At 38.3% G+C, this 25,459-nt stretch overlaps 1 protein-coding gene across 4 annotated transcripts in view; it reads right to left on the reverse strand.

Annotated features, from left to right (window-relative positions):
• Positions 1-6,304: 6,304 nt before the first annotated feature.
• The window catches only part of rptor (regulatory associated protein of MTOR, complex 1), a 215,479-nt gene continuing 196,324 nt past the window's right edge, over positions 6,305-25,459 (reverse strand). For all 4 annotated transcript variants that reach the window (XM_088342559.1, XM_088342558.1, XM_088342555.1 and 1 more), the window contains 6 exons: positions 24,033-24,139; positions 19,916-20,043; positions 13,868-13,954; positions 13,670-13,786; positions 11,028-11,157; positions 6,305-7,417 (listed from right to left, as the gene is read on the reverse strand). In XM_088342559.1, coding sequence (XP_088198685.1) covers positions 7,349-7,417; positions 11,028-11,157; positions 13,670-13,786; positions 13,868-13,954; positions 19,916-20,043; positions 24,033-24,139 — 638 coding nt within the window. In that variant the 3' untranslated portion in view covers positions 6,305-7,348. The remainder of the gene's footprint in view (positions 7,418-11,027; positions 11,158-13,669; positions 13,787-13,867; positions 13,955-19,915; positions 20,044-24,032; positions 24,140-25,459) is intronic.

Below are 25,459 nucleotides of genomic sequence, written 5' to 3' on the forward strand. Positions count from 1 at the left end.
ATTATTTGAATGATTTTCTCAAATAGAAAGACTAATTTATCTGAAAGGGCGTCATAAATGTTTTCATATGTCACCGCAGTGGAAAAGAGCAGCTCGCCATTTTCCTTAGTCCCGCCATGAAAAAAAAAGAGAATAAGCCGCACTGTATTTAAAGCCACAGTGTTTAACATGTAGCAAAAAATTAGCAGCTTGTTACCTGGAATTCACCCCAAAATTGTACAGTCGTCTTTGCAAGTATTACTGTAATCATTCATTCATTCATTATCTGCACCGCTTATCCTCAGTAGCGTCGCCGGGGTGCTGGAGCCCATCCTAGCTATCTTCGGGACACCCTGAACTGGTTGCCAACTTGTCGCAGGGCACAGAGAGACAGACAACTTACTTGCTCATTCACAACTAGGGACAATTTGGACCGGCCAATTAACCTGATAGGCATGTTTTTGGAATGTGGGAGGAAACCGGAGTGCCCGGAGGAAACACACAGGAAGGTTCGATCTCATGACCTAAGAATTGTGCAGAACATGCGCTAACCACTGCGCTGCCGTGCTGCCTGCAAGTATTATTGTAGGGAATAATTTTCATTTCACAACATAGTTCAGTGGTTCTAATAAGAGGGAATGCCTACCAATTGGGGGACATGCCATTTTAAATTGAAAAGTGTTTATATGTAATTACAACGATGTAATTAAGTCATGAGAAAAAAAGTACGGTGGTGGAATGGTTGGCATAGTGACTAATCAGGACGTCCAGCTCACGGTTTCAAAGTTGCAAGCTTCATTCAGGCGACAATCCTGCCTATTGGGAGTTTGTACGTTTTGTCGTGCCCAAGTAAGTGTTCTCCTGACCAAGGATATAGGTATGGTCTTGGGATTGGTTGGGACAGAGCACTTTTCTAAGTGAACTCATTTTATAAGCGGGTCAAAGTAATGATTGCTTAAGCGGGGACATGTAACTTCAGTCCAAGCAAAAACTATGTCCTTGCTTCAAAAACCGACTTTTTGCTTCCGAAAACCTGGATTATAGGTAAAAGGGTGAATTTAAATTGTGCCTCGTCTGAATAAAAAAGGATAGTTATCTGGCAACAAGACCAGGGTGTCCTTTGTCCCTAACCGGAAGTCAATTTAGGTGGGCTTGAGTCCAGAGATCATAATTGTATGCATAAAATGAAATAAAGTATGGTTGTCAGACACTCTTCCTCATTTTAAGTTTTAATTTTATTTCTATATGCTGTCACAGTTGCCATGGCGCCCAATTGGTCCCCGCTGTGTGGCGCCAGGTTCTGTCACCATTGCCACGGCGCCCAATTGGCCACGCCCATGGACGCCAGCTAAAACGCGTTGGCAGATTGCTCCCTGACTACTTAAACGCTGTCTGTGAGTCACCTGGTGTCGGAGCGTCTGCGAAACTCCTGCTAAACTCTGTTGTGTTTTGCCAAGCCGGTGAATCCCCGTTTTTGCCTGTGTTTTTTGCTATTGTCTTGCCAAGCCCTGTGAATCCCTGTTTTGCCTGTGTTTTTTTGTTCTTGTTTTTCCAAGCCCTGTGAATCCCCGTTTTTGCCTGTGTTTTGCTCCTGTTTTGTTCTCGCCCCGTTCAGTTTGATTTTGACCACTTCCTCGTTCCGATCCATCTACTTCCGCGACCAACGATCCACGGATCGAGCGTGCGCTCATTCTCTTCTTCCCAATAAACTGTGAGGAACGTTACGCGATTGGGTTCTCCTTCTTGTTTCCTGTTCTGGTTCGCGACATATGCAGGGTTTTTACAACATTTTGATGGCTAAATAAAAGCCACTTCAAAGCCAATTTTCGAATTCCCCAATATCATTAAAAGACAAAATCCAGTGTGGATCATGTATTTTGCAGAGGCACAAATATATCTGCGATTTACATATGTTATTTTCAATTTTGAGTGTGCATTTATCAGGAGATATGATTTTCAGATCTTGAGTAAATCGGGAATACAAATTCCTCCTTGTATAGGTGTTGGATAAAATGACAGTAATTTGGAGCTTACATTTTCAGTTGTTCTTCTCATTCGAATTTAGCACTGAAACGCTATCTTCATTTTTTGCATGACTCGTAAATTATGTCCATATCTGATATGTAATCCTTGCACGAATACACATTTCACAATTCCTTTTTTTTTGGTGTAGAATGCACCTATCCTCTTGGGTGCAACCCCATAGGTGGCAATGCCACTTCATAGAACATTATCTATCTATTATCTATCTATCTATCTATCTACCTTGGTCATATCCTTCAAGAGGGGTGACCGACAGCAAGACACACACATACAATAACAAAGAAAATACAAGGGAAATAAATAACAAAAACAAAAAAAAAAACACACAAAAGTTTTTGGACCATGGCCAACCCAATTGCCCAAACACCCAAACAAGTTAGGCACCTCGGCACCCAAGTACGTCATGCTTTCGTCCCTCCAGATGAAACGGGACACCAGAAAGCGGCCATGTCACTCGGGTCAGGGTGACTAAACGCACTCTTTTGGTCAACAGCAGGGCCCGATAGCTTTCACTGGTTTACCCCTGCCGCATCATACAAGTGCCCAGCCCATCCTTAAGAACGCGTCCACAATCCCACAGTCCTTTCACAACACCTCTCCACTCCTTTCTATCACCAACAAGAGCTCTAGCTTCCATTATATTTAGACCTCTTTCCTGCAGTGCACACATAACAATCCATCCATGTCAATCGCGGCCTTCCTCTTGGTCTCCTTCCATTGACTTTTGCTCTGTAGATCCTCTTCAACATTCGCTCCTCATCCATCCTCTCCATGTGTCCAAACCAAAGGGCATTAGGACATTATACATACATTATATACACACATTATATATTATGTATATATATATATATATATATATATATATATATATATATATATGTATGTATGTGTATGTATGTATATATGTGTGTGTGTGTGTATATGTGTGTGTGGAGGCAGGTAACATGTTTATTTTGCCTTTTTCTACTCAAATCGCTCGTATTGAAACTGTTATGCACTCTACCATAAAGCTTATTATGCTGAAATGAACAGTCAAATCATCAACAGATAAACAGGAGACGTTTATGTTACCTGCTCAAAAGTGATTTATATACGGTGTGCATTACCGTAGGATTACATTCACAACAAATGCAAGACGAAGTGGTTTTATGTTCGCCATCACTTTCCCGAAAAGTGATATAAAAGTGAGATAAAACGAGGTAAAAGTGGTTATAATAGCTAGGGATGCAAATCTTGGCAGGGGTGCATTTCTCGGCATAACACCATTGGCCGACAACTTTTTCAAAAAAAAAAAAAAAAAAATCTAATCAAACGTTTGCTTTATCCTGATTTCAAAATCTTCGTTTGGTTTGGAAATTTCGGTTGGTTTGGCAATGGGCTCTATGCATGAGAGACGATGACGTTTTTCTGGAAAAATCTCAGGCTGGTTGGAAGTTTCCGGTCAGCGCTGGTCTCAATGTTATTCTACCAACAAATCCGCCAAAGCCGAATACGGATTTGTTTTTGGACGCTTTTTGCAATTAATTTAAACTCTTCTTATGCCCACCGAAGGTCAGAATGACTTGTAAACGCACAAATGTTTGTTTTCAGAAACGGGGAGACAGTTCGTTCAGCCACCACTGCTGTGTACCTCAATGTACAGCAACATCTACTTGTAATTCGGTCCTAAGCTTCCATGCGTTTCCCAAAACTCAGAATTACGAAAACGGTGGCTCATCTATCATCGAAGAGACTACTTCATTGTTAAAAGTAGCTCTTAAGTGTGTAGTCGACAGTTTCAAAGCTCGGACCTGATAGCTAATGCCTACAGATGTGTATAGATATTTAACTTACCTGCAAAATGCATTAGTGATGAATTTTGTGTTGTTTTTGTTTTCTTTAAATTACACTCATGGATCTCGTTGCAGCTTGTTGACTTTTTCTTTAATAAATGTATTGCATTGAAAATGTTTTCCATGACAACTTATTTGCATATTGAAAGGTATGTTGACATATATGTGTACAAGAAAAACATCAACTTTTTGTTTCATACAATGCAACACAGCATTGTCTCTGTGAATGCGCAGCTCGAGAATGTCTTCATTGGCAAAGATAACAAAGTCACACCATTCAAGTTCTGTAATCAGCAACTGCCCCTGGACTTGCCAATAATAGCAATGGCTTTCTTTCAGCTTTGTTTTTTGTATTCGGGCATTTCATTTCAACGAGCCCAAATGATGATCGATATGGTCATATACCAGCCCATCAGGTGATGCACCCAACCACGGTGCAACTGGATGAACCACTAGCCTAAGTTCACATTTTTTAAAATGGCATAATCCTTTAAGGCACTTGATTCTATTTGCAGACCCCTCTTCATGTGTTCAGATTGTTGTGTTCCTCGGATGAGGTTTTCTGCTTTGCTTGGAGCAACATGACTGACCTCCCTGAAATGTGACAGTTACTCTTGCTTTTTCAAGTTTGGTCCGTGGTGCTGCGCCATGACGTTATTTCGCGCTTTGTTCGTGCTGTTCACGAGACATCGGCAAACCATTATTCAAACGCGGAAGTAAGTCGTGTATACTGTAGAGGCCGTTTGCATACTCTGCAGCCGATCAGAAGACTGCATCGAATAACTTCGTGCTTCCGGACTTTCCCGAGCGTTATAAGGTCGCGCATTTGCATATCATTTTCCAAAGTGATGCACAGTGAGCACAAGAAAAATGGATAAGTGGTTAGGAACAAGCCAAAACCTCCGCCCCAGAAGATTCAAAAGAGGCAAAATTTATGACGCTACAAAATGTAAACGTACATTAAAAGCATTGTGGAAAGAGGAGTAAACGTGGCTTGTAGCAGACGACGCAACGCAAAGATTTCATGAATGAAGATGAGTATATACAGGTACATACTGATGGCGGATGGAAAACAGTGATGTCCTATACATGCAATGAATGTTATAAGTAGATTTATAATAAACTTAATTGTAAAGTGTTATTCTGTTATATATTCTGATTATCAATCCTTAATACTTTGCGATTAGTCGTCTTATTGTGTTTCAAGTTGGGAAAAACGGGGCAGGCAACCTTTCAGAGTTGTCTGCCCTGGTGTCCGGTAACCTCTTGTCACGAGTTTCAGAGACTGGATACACCAGGGAATAAGTGCTCCGATGGTAATTAAATTGAGCTTCACAAAGCATACACATCACTTTCGCCTTGTCAATATACCCATCGGGCAATGTTTTAAAGCGAAACGGTCCGCCTAAACGTGTTTCCTTTCTCTTTTCTATCGCTGACATGCTACGTCATGTTAGCCTCAGGAAACGAAAGTGACTCTTCTTGGTTTGTTGGAACAGGGCGGCTTGACACTCGGGGGCGAGCCCAGGGCGGAATTGTAATCGTTACGTTAAAATATTTTCACACCTTAAATTGAAAATTATAACGCAAATCGTTAACGCGACATTACCCCCCAGCCCTTTATATATATATATATATATATATATATATATACATACACACACACACACACACACACACACACACACACACACACACACACACACACACACACACACACACACACACACACACACACACACACACACACACACACACACACACACACGTGTGCTCTTCAGAGGTTGTGTCTAAAAAGTTGTTTTACTTTAAATGTTTAAAATGCGAAAATTGTGCATCTAGCAATTCACTTTTTTTAGAGGTATAAATGAGTTATTAATTTCTCTGGCAAATGATGTTGGCATTACATATGTTAAATAGCTGGTTTTGACATTTGAGTGAGAGCAGTTTCATACCTGAACCAACTCACCATGCTATCCAAAATCAATACTGACCCAAAGCGGCTGGAGAGCATTTGGTTTGCATTTGTTAAAAAAAAAAAAAATCTGAACTTTAGATAAAAAATCCAGTACTCAGACATTCATTGCGGGCCAAATTAAATCATTCAACAGCCCAGATCTGTGTCCTACGTTCGACACTACACAATACGAAGACACAGAGGTCAAATGGTACATTATCCCTTTATGTCAATACGTGTAAAATAGCCTTAGAAAATAAGTGATGTTGTAAGGGAAATTTAAAAAAAAAAAAAAACAAAAAAAAAGGAAACTCCAAACTAGGTCATTTGGACTAGAAACCCCCCAAACAGAGTTGTTGTTTAAACAACATCCAAGAAAGTTTGATTAAATTGATCCATCCCATTTTGGACCCAATTTTGGGTTCATTTTGACCATAGTGTTTTAGAGTTAAATGTGTACTGTGTAAAATGTGTAGTCAACAAGCCAGCAACATTCAATGTTGTAATTGGTTTATTACACCTTTTGCTTCATAAACCAGATGACAACACGGGCAGAAGTCAGAAAGACAAAAACCTGATTGTTTTCACGTGTTCCTCTCGCACTATGTTACGTCCCTTGCATTCTGGACTAAAGTTGTCAAACTTGAAGCACGTCCATTCTCTCTTGTGTTGGAAGCAAGTCTGTTGTATCCGCTGTGAAGTAGTGGGGATGGGATCAGGAGGAGGGAAGCATCCAAGTGCGACGTGTTCATGTGTGGGAGACTGTACGAAACTAAGGCCTTCACGTTTCTTTCTTACCGACTTCTGACACACCAAGGCACACAAAATACAAGCGGGATTAAAACAATAAAATAAAGAAAAAGAAAACCCAGATGAAATCAAGTAAAATCTAAAGCAAATCTCGAGGACAGCAAACATGTTGAGTCATCTGAGGCTGTTGAGGTACCTGAGTGAGTTTAACACTTTATAAAAAAAGGCTTCAAAGTGTGAGGGAGGAGGGGCGTGGGTGGTATTTGACCTCAACAAACATGATAGGGAATTCAACACAAAAAAGCTCCCACTTCTTCAAAAATATGATTGGCAGACTGATGGGAAGGGGGAGGGAGGTTCTTCTTCCATTTTTGCCTTTCTTCTGTGATGCAACTTATTGAGGAAGGGCTCGAGGAGTCCAGCACCAAAGCCTTAGCCTGACCTTCAAACTGAGGGTGGAGTTTGAAGGTCATTCAGGTAGTCACGCTCGCCAGCAACGGCGAGTACAGCTTCTTTAAAATACGACTTATATTTCTCGTCTATTTAAATATACACACATCTCAGCACTGCCAAGTCTACAATCATTAGCTTGTTGAGAAGAATAAACAAGGATCATTATAATAACGCTCATAATAATGTACGTTTGTCAGCAGCCAACAGTAGAACATTTGGGAGGGAGAGGCTTGCATATGTACAACGTGATGTACAGGCTGGGTCCAGGTCTCTAAGAGTGGGTGGGTGGGATTTTTTTGGTAGTCGGGTGGTGTCAGAGATGAACGCCGGCGTGTTATCTGAGCCGCTTCTCAGCCGAATAGATGGACATGTAGTAATCGTTGCTTCCCACGGCCAAATGGGGCTGAAAGAGAGGAGAACAACATCGCACAGTGATAAATACACAATTGCAAGTAAGGTGTGACATTCACTCTGGTGTTTCTCATAGACATTGTAAAATATATTGTGGGTTGGAGATCGATAATTTATTTAATGCCATAAAGTATAAATATGTTTTCAGAAATATTATCCCTGAGTGCTAAAACACAAAAATATGTTTTACCCCCCGTTATCTTTGAGCGGCTCGTTAAATTGAAAATAATTTCATCAATTAAAACGAAATTGGGATCACTAGCGGGTGCTTCGTGGATTATTATCAGATTCCAGAAGCTTGGGCGGTGCCTGGGAGTAGGTAAGAGTGGTGCTGCTGGTTCAGCCTACTGCTAACGTCTAAGCTAACAACTCTTCAAAGCCACCCCTGCGGACCCTGTGCCTTGCCAATGGCAAGTCCATTTCCCATGAAACGGATGACATGAATCAACAATTCGTGGAAAACCGCTACCTTTGGGATGGTTTTATCTTAATCATTGGGGAAATCTGTCTCCATTTAAGGGCACCTGATGTTCGTACACCGTAAGAAGCCCTCCAATTTCCATTTTCTTTTTGTATAATGATAATTAAACTATCCATTAAAATGCAATTATGTGTTGTTATTTGTAGATATATAATTGTTATTTTGTTACAGTCGTATACATGCAGTTGGCATTGACGTCATCTGGAGGTACGATTAACACCTTTTTTGACCGCTTTTATGAGGGTGCGACGCTACTTGGCGGATTTTCACTTTTTGCAAATGTAAATGTAAATGGTCACTGTAAAGCGCTTTGGGAGGTCTTCATTGACTTGAAAAGTGCTAAATAAATGGTTCTGGTCTCCATTAACCACGAAAACAAAGGGCTATCTGTAATAAAACCCATATGCATTATATTCTCCACTGTATTTGCGTTTGGACATGCTCAAGATGTGTAATAAAACTTTACAGCTCTGGTTTTGAGCTGTGAAATGGCGGGTAATCAGCCCTCAATTATTTTTTTTCTTAGTATTATTGTGTCAAGACAAAGGCAGCGGACCACTTTTAGGGCACAACCCACAAGTTGAAAAACCCTGTCCTAAAACATGAAAACTGTATCTAGGCTTATTTAAAACACTAAATGGTAAACTCGGCAGTAGCTCAGGAGGTAGAGCGGTCATTTTGGGACCAAATACGTCACGTTTTTGATTCCAGACTCCTCCCAATTAAATATTGCAGTGTCCTCGGGTTCACTAAAGGCCTAATGCAGGGGTCTCCAACGTGATGCCCCCTAAGGACAGTTGAAGTGCCTGCGGACTAGTTCTGAAAATTGCTTAACAATTCTGGGTCATTACGGTTTTCTAGTAAAAATATTTTTTTTATTGATTAACTAAGTCTATTGAACCCCATTTTAATAGTTAACCTGGTAATAACATACCGTAGTAATAACATAGTATTAACACGGCAAATTTTTATTTTAGAAATTAAAAATTCCAGTTCATGGGCTTCATGGACAAAAAAAATCTCTTCAAGTACAGTGGTATCTCTACCATCAAATGTAATTTGTTCTGGAAGTAGCTTTGTAACTAGAGACACTTTTTGAATGTAAATGCGCTAATCCGTTCAAAGCCCTGCAAGAGTAAGAAATGTATTTTTTGATAAATCATAAAAGAGAAAACAAAAAAATGTTAACATAAGATTGGCGCACAATAAACATTAAATGGGAGACACAAATTGTAAAAAAAAAACAAAGAATAAAGGAAACAACATAAGTATTTAATTATCTTTTATCTTTAACTAGGGGCACAAAGAGGATGCCGGGATTCACGCATACGCACCGGGATTGCCAGGTGTTTACGGAGAGGGAAGGGGACACGAAGAACATGCCGAGAGTCACGCATACGGACAGTATGCCATGTAAACGGTAAAAGGCAGCACGTACTCTACTGTATTTTTCACTTTGTATCGTGAAACGTCTTAGTAAGTAGAGGCAATATTTTCTGGTTCAGGTACTTTGTAACCTGAAACTTTTGTTTGTGAAGAGATTTGTAAGGAGAGGTACCTCTGAATTGATCATTATTTTTAAGCAATTAATAAAGAGAATAGAATGAGAATCTATTCACTCTTTAGACAAATGTATTTATTTATCTTTTTATGTATTTATTATACAGAAAATACAAAAAACCAAATGCCAATTTATGGGTTTTATAAAGCGAATGAGCAAAAAAGGTGCCGCTTTTTTAGCTAGCTAACTGGCTACCCCTTTAGCTTTGTAGCTCACTATCTTCCCATATTTTTAGCTATTTAGCAAGCTATCTAGCTAGCTTTTGATCTTTTTTGCTAGTTATAAAGCTAAATTTTGGCCTCCCTTCTAGCTAGTTATCAAGCTACTTTTTAGTTATTTTAGAAATTAACTTTACATTGGTTTCCCTTTGCACTAATTAGTAAGAAAAAGTAGCTCTTAGCTTGAAAAAGGTTGGCGACCCCTGCCCTAATGTGCGGGTAGTCGCCTTGCGCGGCTGACTCCCCTTTTTTCGGTGTGTGAATGGGTAAGAGAATTGTGAAGCGCTGTATAAATGCAGTCCATTAACCATTTACAATGTCGTTTTGAGAGTGTAAAAGTACCGTATTTTCCGCACTATAAGGCGCACCTAAAAGTCTAAATTTTTTTCAAAAGCTGACCATGCGCCTTATAACACAGTGCGCCTTATATATGGCTCAATATTAAATTCGCAAGGTCTCGCAACTACGAGAAACAGCCGCCGACTCCATTTTTCGCGCTGTGCATACTGGGAAATATTAAACAACGATTCTCTTTCAAACGTGCATTTGTATAAAAAAATGGCTCCTGTTAAGAGACACGCGTACAACGCCGAGTTTAAACTCAAGGCGATCAGTCACGCAGCACAACACGGCAATAGAGCGGCAGCGAGAGAGTTAAACATAAATTAATCGATGGTACGGAAGTGGAGAAAGGATTAAGATAAGCTCCGCCAAGTAAGGAAAACTCAACAAAGTTTCCGTGGCAATAAAGCAAGATGGCCAGAGTTAGAGGAGACACTTGAACAGTGGGTTGTTCAACAAAGAGCGGCAAGCAGAAGTGTCAGTACGATAACTATACGTATGAAGGGAACAGCGCTGGCACAGGAACTCAATATTAAAGAATTCAGGGGTGGTCCTACCTGGTGCTTTCGTTTTATGAAAAGATGCAATCTATCCATCCGTACTCGAACTACTGTTTCACAGCAACTGCCAGCTGACTTCGTTTGTTAACAATAAAGTTTGACCATTTTGAATGTTTTGTTGACATTCCCTTTAGCGTGGCAACCTCTAGAGGTTGCATAACGTAACTACATTCTCTACTGTAGTCAAGTCAAGTCACATTTATTTACCGTAAATAGCCCTTAATCACAAAAATGTCTCGAAGGACTGCACAGGATTACAATTACAAAATTGCACAATTACCTGATCTTAAACCAGCATGCACTTATAGCGCCTTATAATGGGGTGCGTCTTATGTATGGCAAAAGTTTTAAAATATATCATTCATTGAAGGTGCGCCTTATAACACGGTGCGCCATATAGTGCGGAAAATACGGTACTTGGTGTGTTTGAATGGCGTTACCCAGTGAGGATGGAAGGCTAAGCAGCTGATAGCACCGATTCTTTGTCCCATGAAGCCGTCGTAGTATTTGATGTTGCTGATCACGTCCCCGTTGGCGTTGTAGACTGCAATGAACTGGTTCATTGAGCCACTGAACCACACACAAACAACCAAACAAATGTTAGAAAGTTCACACAATAATAAGGAAAGATGCCAATTCCTCTAAAAAGGGTGAAGCTTAGACTAAAAGTACAGATGCAGAGCTGCCAAATATTGAAATGGTTTTTCATAAGTTCAGTTAATTTGCCCTAGGAGAGGGATGGGTGCCACTAGGCTGTACTTGTCCAAATCACGCCACAGAAAATGCTGCCCCAAAGACCCCAGTGGTTAAGGATCCAGCCAACCAACCAACCAACCGACCAGAAACTCAATTTAAGAAGAGAAGACATAAATGCATTTTGAACCTGCAAGGAGAACCGAGGAGAGAGACGAAACCTCAGATAAGATATTCCAACCTGTTCTACAGGCCCTCCCCTGAGCCAAAACGTTTGATTAAATCTTCTAAGTACAAAAAAAACCATCCACATTAAAGGATGTGGAAATCAAAGAACAGCAACATTACAGCCCGTGACAATGATGTAAGCAGTGCATAAGTCAAAATAATGAAATGGCATCCAAAGCAATCTCCTTTGCGAGGGTCCAATATTCAATTTTTGAATAGAAAGTGAATCTAAATCTTATATTTCATGTTTTATTTGTTTATATATTAATTCAAATAAAAGTATATAAGGTCTCTGATTTCAAGCACTACATTTTATAATGTACGCTGAAAAACAAAAAATGCAATATGGTTAGTTAATTATTTTCCTTGCGTAAAAAATTCTGATCATCAATATTATTCAATTAATAAATAGGTTGCAAAATAGTAGCACAGAAAAATGTAGCCAGCTATTTGAACGTTGTATGCCTATACCACAGCCATATCCCTCTAGTGGGAGGTGGCTAGAGTCATTTCTGACTCTTTTTGGGAGATTGATTCGGAGGAGGGGATTCCCAGCCCCCTCGCTCAACCCAACTGAGGTGTTGGGAGTCATTAGGTGACCAAACCCCCCAATTTTATCCCCTAATGCTGAACGCCAAGCAGGGAGGCAACGGGTACCAATGTTTAAGTCTTAGGTATGACTCGGCCGAGGCTTGAACCACAACCTCCTGGTCTCGGGGCGGGCGCCATACCCCCAAGCCCACCGAGCTGTATTGGTTAAAAAAGTATTTGTCGTATTTCTGTAGTCCTATTTTTCTAGTACGATTTTTGGTCGCATTTCCGTAGTTGTATTTTTGTAGTATTTCTGTAGCAACATTTTTTTTGTATTTCTGTAAAACTATTTTTGTAATAAAGTATTACTGTAGTAGTTTTTTGGTAGTATTTCAGTAGAAGTATTTTGCAGTTTTGCAGTCTTACTGTAGATGTATTTAGCTAGTATCAATTTTTTAGTATTACTGTAGTATTTTTGTAGTAGTGTTTTTGGAGTATTTCAGTAGTTTTGATTCTGTATAAGTATTCCTTTAATATAGTATCACTGTGGTAGTATTGTTGTTGTAATTCTGTAGTAGCATTTTCTTTTGGTATTTCTGGAAGAGTATTTCTGTATTACAGTATTACTGAAGGAGTATTTTTGCCGTATTATGTGGTAGTATTTTTGTAGTATTTCTGTCATATTTTTGTAGTAATACTGTAGATGTATTTCATAGTATTTCTGTAGTAGTATTATTTTAAATATTTTGTAGTAGTATTTTCGATGGTTTTGTTTCTGTAGTGGTATTTTTGTTATAAAGTATCACTGTAGAAGTATATTTTGTTGTATTTCTGATGTAGCATTTTTTTGTAGAATTTTTGGAGTAGTATTTCTGTTTAACTGTAGTAGTTTTGTGGTATTTCTGTAGTATTTTTGTCAAAGTCTGTAGTTTTTTCCCCCCTGTATTAGTATTTTTGTATTATATTATCAATGTAGTAGTATTTTTTAAATATTTCTGTTGTAGAATTTCTCGAGTAGTATTTCTGTATTATAGTATTACTGTAGTAGTACTTCTGTAGAGTTTGTATAGTAGTATTTTTTGCAGTGTTTTTGTAGTATTTTTGTAGAAATACTTTAAATGTATTTTGTAGTATTTCTGTAACCTTTCTGTAGTTTTATGTCTGTATTAATATTTCTGTATTATGGTATCACTGTAGTAGTATTTCAGTAGTATTTCTGTAGTATTTTAAAATGAAAGTAAAATAATACATCAGGTCCCTTTTTAAGAGACTAAATTTGATATTTAGTTTTGTAGTATTTTTGTAGTATACAAACAAAGGGACAATGGTGACAAAGCTGGGATAAAGAAACCCTACAGTTTTGTATTTGTTGTACTTTATTTACTATTATATAAATATTGTCATTATACATTGACCATTTTCGTTGGGTGGGAAGGATTAGGGTGTAGTTTGCCCACCCTTGTGTTAAAGGGATCCTTGAACCGTGAGTTTTCTTAGAAAATGCATTTTTTATAATTTCCTATAAAATGGCGTAGTAATCTACGGAAGATGTTCAGTATTTGGTGGCTCTGCAGATGCAATAGAAAGAAGGGAAACAAAAATGATCAATGAAACAAAAAAATTCGTTCACCAGGCAAACAAGTTAGCCTGTGGATGGATGTCGAGTGCCGTCAACCCTTTCACAGTCTGCAGCACGTTGACCGAATCTTGCGCTCGGGGCTCGAAGAATCGAACGTCTCCGTTGACGCTGGCGGACAAAAACAAGAGCGGTTGAAATAAAAACCGCACAAGAAATATCGGGGAGCAGCGAGTATGAAATGCAACTCACCTCACACTGATGATGTGCCCGTCAGGCTCCTTCTGCAGGTGAGCTTTGACCACCCAGGCGCCGTGCTCTCTGTAGGTCATTATACGACTGCCGAAAAATACACAAAACAGATTGTGGATTAAGCAAGGGGCGATTTTAGCTTATAAAACCTTTTTAATGTCCAAATTCAAGCACTTTTTAAGCACTTTCAAGGCCAAGTTTCCAATTTTTCCAGTTCCATTAAGAGAGGAACTCCGAATCATGTATTGTGCAGATCCACAAATATATCCCCATTTTATAAGTGTGATTTTCAATTTTGCTTCTAAATTTTTTGAGACAAATCTCTCCCCATATACGCGTCGGGTAAAAAGGACAGTAATATGTAACTTACATTTTCAGTTACATGAAATTCTTCCCTTTACAATTTACTACTGGGAAACACTACCTCAATTTTTTACATGGCCCCTTAATGTCCAAAATTGATATATAATCGTTGCACCAATACACACTTGATAGTGCCCTGTTCAGGCGTAGCATCGAGCAAACCAGTACCCAAAAAAAAACAAGGTTAAGCTAGTTACGTCCATGAGTGATCTCTCTCATTGAGAAAAGACGTATCTCTTTTCTGCACTCTTCGATGTACCTGTCCCATACCTGTCAACCTGTACGGTTTTGCCATGCAAAGTAGGTTTATTATGCATTTTAAGACATGTACGAGGTATGAGAAAATCTGTACAGAAAAATGCAAATTTGTCAATTATGGGTACCATCCGGTATGCACCGACTATCACGAAACGGCAAATCAATCAAGTCAAACGAGTTTGCCGTGAAAGCCTCTGTCTCGGTATCGTTTTTTTCGTAGCAAACGAAGCAAGCGGTTTGATGTAGTGAAAGGAAGTCCGTCTCTTTAGATAACCGGCTTTTTAGGCTCAACTCAGTAAAGAGAGCCGGCTGTCAAAAGGCTCACTTGCTTTGATGCATTATATTACGAATTATTATGTTGAACAAAGAAGTTAAGAAAAAAAGGAAGTATAAAATGAGAAAATGAAAAAAGACAGGTTTGTGGTTATCCCTTTAATCAGTATATCACCAACAATAATTTAATGCAGAGAATAAATTAATAATTTGAATAAGAAAATGTATTATTCTACTTAATTATATTTGCATGTATTTTTTCCTTCTACAGTGAACGTCCAAGCTACTTAATTTTTTTATTTTTTATAATAAACCTTCTTCATGTCGAGCAACTGAGGATCTCACAACAAAATGTTAATTAACAATATATATGATATAATGAAACACAGGTACAATATAACATGTTAAACTACATAAACACGGTTGAGGAAAAAAAATATGGCGTAACATTATTTTGTATTTTGTAAGGGAAAATACAACAGTTTGTAAGGGCATGGAGCCGTGGAGGTTGACAGGTATGCTGTCCTCATGCACCTGTAGGAGGCGATGACGCTTCACATGACAACGGCAAGCAATAGCAGCCGCCGTGTCGTGCCGACTAATGATCATTATCTTTTAGTTGTCTTCGTAATGCGTGGTCTGTCGAGGTAGACCGCCGAGAAATATGGCAAGAATTTCAAGCATTTTACTCAAAATGTAAGCATTTTCCTGACCATGAAAACACAACACTAAAATTCAAGCCATTTCAAGGATTTCAAGTACTCGTAGAAACCCTGTAAGTTCAGAGCTTTGGGGGTGCTGAGCACCCAGAGTGTCTGGCTGTTGAAAATTTCTAAGCACGGACAACCATTTACAAATAACGAAGGAGGATGTTTTGTGTAACTCTTTTGAGTTACTGTGAATAATAAGGCACTCATAGATGGTTCCTATTTTACAGAAATAAACTGCAAATGCCCATGAGTAATGGGAGGATGACCACACATACAACTTTCACACATTTTACAATTAAACTAGGCTGATGATTCTTGCAATAATTCAATGCAGCTAAAATGAGGACTAATATCCGAGAGCAAAGTCATATTATAGGGGGGTAAAATAGTTGTTCAACAAGTCAAGTCAAGTCATGTAACATAACCCTTGTAAAACATACTCTCATTGTAGTACACTGTAGCCTCCACAGACTCCGACGCTATGCCTCAAGTGACATTAGCCGAGCCAAAGGGGAGAGATGGGGGAAAGAGCAGTGCAAGGAATCAAACAGACTGAACCATTTCAAGACAGTGAACTTTTTCTGACGCCGAGTTGTTTACATTTTTGTTTTGTTTTCATTTTTTTTATCTAGCGTGTTTCAGCATGTTTAAACGTATCTTGTTCTTGAATAAGGAAAATAGTTTTAAAAATGTAATAATTTTTTGGGGTGCTTGGGTTGAACTTTGAGTGCCCCTAAAAACAGGCTGGTTACGGCCCATGATCAAGGACATTGCAAATTCGCATTACAAGCTGAAGTCCACCCAAAAGCCTGTGCAAAACTTGTGATTTGTAGTCTTAAATTGCAGGGCACTTTTCTTATTGAGAAAAAACACTCAGCTCCAGTTTCATTAAAATGTTAGACTGTAATGTAACCAATATTCAAAATATTAATGATATTTTAAACATGTTTCTTTACTATTTTTTTTGTGGTAAAACATGGCATTATAATCCTTAAATGAGCTAAATGAATTACCAGTGAAACATTCTTTCCTGTTTACTAAATAGGTAGCTACCTCTGTGCATGCTGGTTTATCAAGGCCGGCTCAATAAATAAATGTAATAGCAGAGTAAAAACACTAGATTGCACTGTGGAATCACACAAAAGACGTCCAACTCACTGAGTGAGTTATTTTTCTCTTTCCATGTATAACCATTAAAGGCTGTTTGGGTTTCACATAGTGAAGAAAACAACGTTTTCAAAGTCAACGCATCCTGAAACGATTTGAGACATGACCCTTGTGAGATTGTGGAGAACTATTGTCCTTGCTTGAGGGGATTATGTTATGTTATCTTAGCTAAATGATTTATTGAGCACTCAATGTTTGAAGTGATTTCTTCTTTCCCGTCAGGACAGAAATGAAAATGATGTTTAACCGAGCAGGGAGGCTCAGTGTCATTGGGGTCCATTAAGAAAGTTGCCAGTCTTGAGGGGGAATTTACAGCACTCAATGTAATATAATATATACAGATTAAAAAAGTGAATAATGTAGTGTGCTTTCGGAGTAAATGCACAATTAAACTTCAGTGGGTGTTTCAAAATGTGTTTAAACATTGAAAAGGCAATAAAGAAAAAAACAGGAAGGAAATGAAACCATATATTAAGAGGTACACAGAGATGCCAACGCTAAACAAATCCTTGTCCTTTTTAGTACAATAATCCCTCGCCGTATCGCGGTTTCGCTACTTTGCGGATATTTATTGTGCATTGTGCTCTGATCGACTAAACATTCACCCCGCCCATGTACGAGTTTTTTTGCTGGACATTTTTTTTCCATTTTGAATCTTCTCTGAAAGCAATCATGTCAACAAAATGCTCTGGACCCACAAAAGCACCAAGTGGGAGAGGAAGATTCTTTCTATCGCCAACAAATTCAGACTTACCTTAAAAACTTAAAGACTTAAATACTCAAGTCACATTCTTTGTTGTTTACATTTGCAAAAACATTAGATTTGTTTTAAATTGGTAGTTGTTTTTAGGGGAAGAAAAGTCTCAGTCAAATGACTAAAATGGTTTGGTCTGGTTTGGAATCAGCCACATGTGTTTCAATTCAATTAACAGGAAAACAAGCTTCAGATAGGAACACCCGTAGCTGAAGACTGTTAAAGTTCCTTCATTGAAAAAAAAAATTAAAAAAAAAATGCTGTCAAGTATTATTCGTTTTTTTTAGGTAACGCACATTTACAAGCCATACAACTTCTACATGTTTTTATGTCAGTGCTGACAAATACAATATTCCATAGTTTACTGCCGCAGTTAGAATATAAGGCGCCCGCTTTGAGACTGGGAGGTTCGGGTTCGCGCCCCGGCCGAGTCATTCCTAAGACTTAAAAAGTGGTCGGCGGCGCCCTCTCTTGGCTGCGGCTGCATCGGGTCAGATGCAATCGACATTTCGTTCTGTGTACATTGTTACACAGAATGACAATACAAGGAAATTATTATTATTATTATTATTATTATTATTATTATAATTACGAAATAAATATACATTTTCTATTGCAACTATGATAATAAAAAACAAAACAATATGATTTAGAACATTCCCAACATTTATTTTTCACAAAATATCCCCGTTACTTAAGTTTTTGCTGCACAAAATGATTGATACATTCTGAGGAACAGTAAGCAATCCCTTTCTATGCCAAAAGTAGTGCCTTTTTCTTTTAGACCCAAATCTAGTGCCATGTTTTCTTTTCTTTTTTATTACACTTTACATTTTTTATATTTCATTTTTTATTTTATTGTCTGTTATTGCAACATTCATTGAAGCCTGGTCATCCTGGAAGGGGGATTACCTCATGTGCGGTTCCTTCTCAAGGTTTCTTCATTTTCCTTATGCTGAGTTTTTCCTTGCCCTCATGTAGGTTTTAGATCAGGGGATGGTGTAATAATAGTCTGTAGTTTGCAATAATCTTTGGTCTGTGCAGCCCTTTGAGACTCCTTGTGATGAAGGGCTATACAAATAAACATGACTTCTCCACCCACTAAACTTGCTCTGGAACCACATGCGGGTCTTTAGCGCTCCCTAGTGGTTCATGGCGCTTATACTGTATATGGTTTCTGTCAAAATCAACCGGAATTTCCATAACATTCACATGTTGGTGGCAAAGTATCATGTAAAGTGGATTGTGTCCTTAATCCATAGTTGCGCAATAAAACAAGATTATTTTTAAAATTATAATTTGACAGTACAGAAGTTATTTGTAAAAATAAAAAATGTTTATGAAGTACAGTACTTTAAAGCCTGTAAATTGTTTTTTTTTTGAGTAATAAATAAATGGATAAATAAAAAAAAAATATTTCTCCTTTGTGTAACGTTTTTTACTTCAAATAATATTTTCTTGCCGTTATGTGGACATTATTAGGAAAACAAAAATGTGGTGTAAAAACTGCTTTTAGTCCTACTTTATCAGTGAGAAGAAGAATTTTCCTCTATTGAATAAATTCAAATAAAAAAGATTGCGCATAGTTTCGTTAAGCTGTTTTACCGTATTTGTGAGAAATTTATAACCCAACCCCCCAAAAATTAATGTCATCTTGAAAGGTAATTTGAAAATAAAAGAGAGCAACGGGCTAAATAAGTTCACTATCTTTTTTACTATTTACTAATTATTTACTATTTATAATCTGCAGAATTTTAATTTTTTTCTCAGTTTTTATAAACAAGAAATCCCCTTTGAGCAAGTTGAAAATATTTACTTGGGTGCTTTGTCTTCATATCGTTTGTGTCCCGATTGGTAAGAAAAGGTGGTGTTATTTTGCTTAACTGTATAATTTTAACTTTCTCATAAGACATTTCTATACAAGGTGTAAATTCTCTGTGCTCTATTGTTCTATTACATTTTCCCCAAAAATTAGATATAAAAGCATTGTAGTGACGTTTGCGTGAGCGATGTATGCTAGGGGGGCATTTGTTGGCACAATATGGCAAGGTTAAAAGTCATCAACACAGGCTTAGAGCGCCCTCTAGTGGTTTAGTGTGATAATGTGAAATGATATACTATCGTGGAATGGAAAATGATATATCTGGTAAAAATGTGTCAATAATTTCACACAAAAGTCTCACCAGAGTATCAGTTGCACCCCTGGTGAAACAATGAGAAAAGTGTGATTTATAGATCGGAAAATACCATAACTGTACAACTTACTACGTTATTGATGCAGGAGGACAGAGGCAGAAAGAGGGTGGGGCAACTGTTTAGCTAATCAGAACACAGAAAACAATGCACAATGACAATCCGCGAGGTAGTGAAACATTCAAGTGAAACAAGATTTAAAATGGGGGATTCCAGTATTCTGAAACTCCAATCTTGTCAATCAAGTTTGGTTATTAAGGTTTTTCACTTCAACAAAAAGCAGACAAGTTATGTAATACAAGCGAGAAAAAATTACGAAGTGCATGTTACCATTCATTTGGGCCCATTCTCCGATCGAAGACTCGAACCGAGCCGTCACCAAGGCCAGCCACAATCAGCGAACGCTGTGAGTCGCAAGAAAGGCTGGTTACGCAACTGTCTGCTCCTGTAGGGATGTCCTAATGAAAAAAAGGCAACAAATGATAAAAGTTAGTAGGGGAAAAATATGGTCATCTGCACTATTATCTTTATTTTTTTAAGGGACATTGTGTAATATTTAGTGCCTCCTAGTGGTAAGAATACTTCATTAAAAAATCAATGCATTGGCTCCCAGTTAGCCATAGATGTGATTTCAAGGTTCTCTTAGTATTATACAAAATCATACATGGACTTGCTCCCTCTTATCTTTCAGATCTGATTTGCCCCTATGTCCCGGTCCGAAGCCTACGATCTGAAAGTGCCGGTCTTCTGGTGATCCCAAGAGCAAAGAAGTGTTCTGCTGGTTCGAGAGCGTTCTCCATCCGGGCACCGGTGCTGTGGAATGCTCTTCCCCCTGAGATCCGATCTGCAACCTCAGTGGAAATGTTTAAATCTAAACTTAAAACTCACTTCTACTCCATAGCATATGAATAACCTACTCTTCTCGTCGGCTGAAAAATAGTCTGTGTAATATAGTGTAATAATCTGTGAAGCCCTTTGAGACTCTTCGTGATTTAGGGCTATACAAATAAAAATGACTTGACTTGACTTGAAAAATATGCAAAAATACATAAACTATTATATAAACATGCATTTTTTTTCAAAAACACTCATATCAAGAAATGTGTATTTATTTTAGACAACATGAGACTTAATAGTCTGTAGTTTGCAATAATCTGTGCAGCCCTTTGAGATGGGCTTCAGGAAACTTTTTTTTCAACGTTCCCAGAATAAGGTGCAATTGCACCTACACTACACCAGGGGGAAGTTACCGTCTCAGTGGTAGAGTGGTTTACATTTAGCCTCCACACAGTGCATTAAGCACAGAGTATAGGCATTAAATATGAAGTGAAAACACAAAGTGTAGCAGACACTCAAGTGACCCCATTAAAAAATATTTAACACCGATGCGGAGACAGGCTAAGAGAGGCGGGGTAAAGAAATAAACAAAAGTCTCTTCCTGAAACCTAGGACAAGGACATTTGTCCAAACGTACATAGCACTTCACTGTGACCACGGAGGGACATAGGCAAAGACCGTTGCGCTCGCTACGATAAAAATGTTTGCAGAGGACAGCACAAAGCCAAATAAATTAAGCAGTCACTCAAAAAGACCCTGATATGACCCTTGAGATTTTCTTCCGTGAAAATTTAGATTTGGCATGGACGCAGGTAACACGTTACCCCCAATACCGAGCCATCGTTGTTATATTAAAAAAAAATCTTGAGGGGGGGGCGTGACCGAAAATAATTGAGAAGCACCACTTTAAGGGCAATTTTTGTTGTTTACCGTATTTTCCGCACTATAAGGCGCACCGCGTTATAGGGCGCACCCCGAAAAAATATTTTTTGGTCCTATATTTGACATACATAAGACGCACCGGATTATAAGGCGCTACAATGGGAACGTCGACAAAACAGTCAGATAGTTCAGTCAAACTGATTACCCCCTTAACATTCCCAAAGCTTGCAAAGACGCAAATACGTGTCGAGAACACGTGCGGATGCGGTGTCCGTACGATGTCACTCAAATGCATTGTTCCATCATTCGGAAGGTTAAAGTCTTGGGATTCAAGAAATGCCAACCATTCCTTAGTTTCTATTTTCGCTCGCAACTTTACTGTGCATATGACAATAAACACTTGGAATTGAGTTTAATTTAAAAATAGACACTCCATTCCATCCATTATCTGCACCGCTTATCACAGAAACATCGAGTTCAGTCTGAAACAAGATACAGGGAAAATATAAAGCCAAAGTAGCTCACCGAAGTCGTTGTGTTCAATAATAATGTGCAGCCATGGTCCTCTTATATCCGTGAGTTTAGTAAATCCAGGAGAATAAAATATTTACAAATACAGAATAGTAAAAAAATGCTTTCTGTATGCCGTCAACGATGTGCTATACGCATTCATCTTTTTCGGCCAATTGCAGGCTTTGTTTTGTCGCTTCAGCCAATACCAGCCTGTAACGAGGACAGCAGAGAAAATAATCGGGACTACACTTCCCTCCATTCAGGACATTGGCCAGAAGCACTGCCTATCCCATGCTAAAAACATTACCAGGGACCCCTCTCACCCCCATCATGGACTGTTCACTCTGCTAGCCTCTGGGAAGAGGTACTGCAGTGTGCGGTGCAGGACCACCAGGCTCCGCAATAGTCTAGTCCCCCTGGCCATTAGACTGTTAAATGGTCAATCTAACATATAGTTAACTTAAATCTAAACGGCTGCTAATCTGACTTTTTGCACTACTGGCAGTTTTTTATAGCTTGCCACTCATTGCACATTGCTCTCTGCACTATTGTAATTACAGCGTTATGTTACAGTGTTAATGTTACTGTGTACCTGACTTGTTAACCTGACTGCCCATTTTGCACATCTGGTTAGCTACTCTTCTTGCACTATCGGCACTATGGTAAAATACTATACGTAGCCAAAATACAATACAACATTATTTATATCTGTACATTCAAGGAAACTGTGGGGGTCAGATGCATCGACATTTCGTTCTGTATACACGTGTACTAGAATGACAATAAAGTAGATCTGAATCTGAATCTGAATCTAAATGATAAAAAGGATCCGCCCCATGACCTCCGAATAACTTTAGCCAATAGTGATCGAGTCAACTGATGATTGACACATCTTTTTCGGCCAATTGCAGGCTTTGTTTTACAGCTTAAGCCTATGCCAGCCTGTAAATGATAAAAAGGATCCGCCCCTTGACCTCCGAATAACTTTAGCCAATAGTGATCGATTCAAATGATGATTGACACATTGGTTAGCCAATGAAACGCCGGTAAATAAATCACAGCATACACCGCGGACTACTTGGCGTTCGGGGGAAAATCTAGTCGGCAGCTGCAAGTTAGTTGGAAGACTTTGTGCACAGTTGGAGGATTTTTTTCTCTCCTGTCAATAGAATTATTTTGCTGATTATCAAGTCAATTTTTTGGTCATTTGAATGTATTTTCTTCCTCATTTTTAAAATCTATATTTTATATTAAGCTGCTACAAGAACTGGGGAAAAATATGCTACCTTAAAATGAAAAAATCATGTAAAGCGTTGGTAATACAACAATAGTCTGATAATGTATAGCAGTATACAATGAATTATTCATGGAAAAATAGTAAAGTGAAAAACTGGTACAGAAAATTATCTGATTTGTTAGATTGGAGCTAATTTTGAACATTTTAATGGAGTAAAATAATTATTTTACAAAATAAAAGAGAACTACAGAAATGTTATGTAAAAATAATAACTTAAGTAAGCAATAATATTGAAATACATGTATAAATGAGAAAAAAACACTGAATGCAATCTTGTTTTTTTAGAAATAAACAATTCATCAGCATCCTAAAATATTTTCTATCTATTCAATGGGACAACATGTAATATTTGACCACTACATGTCTATGTATTTTGTAGTGCCACCTAAAACAAGTACAGGGAAGAGTACAAACTATGAAGACAAAGTGACCAAACTTCATATTTTGACCTCTAATTTTTTTGTGCCCAGTCGTTCACAAAGATTTTGGGGATGCATTTAGCAGCAAGATGGAGGAAAATCATGTCAGCTCGCTCTAGGTGAGCCTCAATTTAAGTCAAATGAGTGAAGATTTCTTCAGCCTAAAAGTATTTTTAAAAATGCATGTTTTCAGGATAGTTCATATATTTTTGCTATTATAAAACAGTTTTTTATTAATGAATGCAGTTTTTTTACCACTAAGAGGTGCTAAATTATGCACAATGTCCCTTTAAGAAAAATGTGTAAAAAACACGTGTGCTCATTTTCAAGTTCATCATAAATGTTAAAAATATAAAATGCATAAAACGATATTTGATCACTAAATGTATGGTCGAAAAAACACAAATTGACTTAAATTATCTGGAAATGTAAAAATTTATTGGGACTCGTAAACAGATTTCAATCAATAAGCGAAAGAGAAAGATTGAGCCCTGCCCACCTGAACCTTCATCTCTCTGTCAGTGTCCCAGATTCGGATAACCCGAACGTCCCCGGACGTCATGAGGAGGCCGGTTTCCTGTTCCCAGTCTACCACCATGCCAGCACCTGCAAACAGCATCACACAGTTGCTTCATCACGCATACAGGCACTCAATGATATCACATTTTCAGCATTAAAAGGCGCACCGGATAAGGCGGCACACCCCCACTAAAATAGAATTTTGTCATATAGTTACCAGAAAAAAGGTGGACCAGACTATAATGTGCATGAAATTGAGAGAGACCGCAGTCAGAGGTACGATGTGTATTAGACGGTATAGATTAGTTTACAAGTGCCGCTAACCAACATTTTAAAACATTTTATGCAACGGAAAGGAATGCAAGGAGTGCTGATGAGAGCTAGACAACTATTGGCAGAGATGGCACATGAAAAAGGCATAAGAGCTTATCTCATTACACAATTTCACTCACGGTGCCAGAAACACAGATTTTTGTAGTGCATCCTGATAGGTTAAACCAGTGCTTCCAAATTATTTTCTGTCACATCCCCTCTTGGAAGAAGAAATCCTCCTGTCTCATAAGTCTGGGTTAATTATTTTTTTCAAGGGGTCACTAGAGGGTCTGCTCCACTTCGTTTCTATACTTCATACTTCCTGCTTATTCTCTGTACTACATGCACGGCGTGAAGGTGATATGTAAAGAAAACACTGCCAATGAGAGCGCCACTGCTCCCTAGTGTAGTGGAGGTGCAATCGCACTTGATTCTTTGAAAAAGGTTCCGAGGTCAAATGCTCCTGCTCCCAGGGGGGTTTGCTCCACTGTTTGAGAAAGACTGAGTTAAAAAAACACTCCACTTCTTCCTCTGTGTGCCAATAATGTTGCGGTTTAATATGTATACGTATGCAAAAGAGCTTGTATAGTATTTTGTTGAAAGACTTTTGTTTTTTTTTCCATTTTCTAACATTTGTTGGTGAAAAAGTGGTAAGACTGTTCAACCTATCAGAGTGCACTATGCAAATCAGTGTTTCTGGCACCGTGACTAACAATAGTGTAATAATGAGGTGAGCAATAATGCTTTTTCATATGTCATCTGTACAATTTAAGCAATCATTGCTCAAATCAAATAAAATCTCATAAAATCTTGTATGGTAGCGAATACCTATAACTGCTGTATGCATTTCCAATCAGATCGCCCGTATTCTGCAGTATATAAGCTCACCTAACTATAAGGTGCACTTTCAAATTTCTGGCCAAACAGTTTTTTTTTTGGTGCCCCTTACAGTCCAAAAAATACAGTTGATTTTGTCACATGTATGCATACTTCGATCAAATGTCTCCTAAAAAGAAATAAGCTAAAAACAGTTCCTTTAAGGTTTAAGTAGAACCAGCTCCTCCCATAAGTTTAGTAACATAAATCTTTGCCATT

This window comes from Urocampus carinirostris, chromosome 8 (assembly GCF_059441175.1).
Source record: "Urocampus carinirostris isolate Australia breed hairy pipefish chromosome 8, RoL_Ucar_1.0, whole genome shotgun sequence".
Taxonomy (NCBI): Eukaryota; Metazoa; Chordata; class Actinopteri; order Syngnathiformes; family Syngnathidae; genus Urocampus; species Urocampus carinirostris.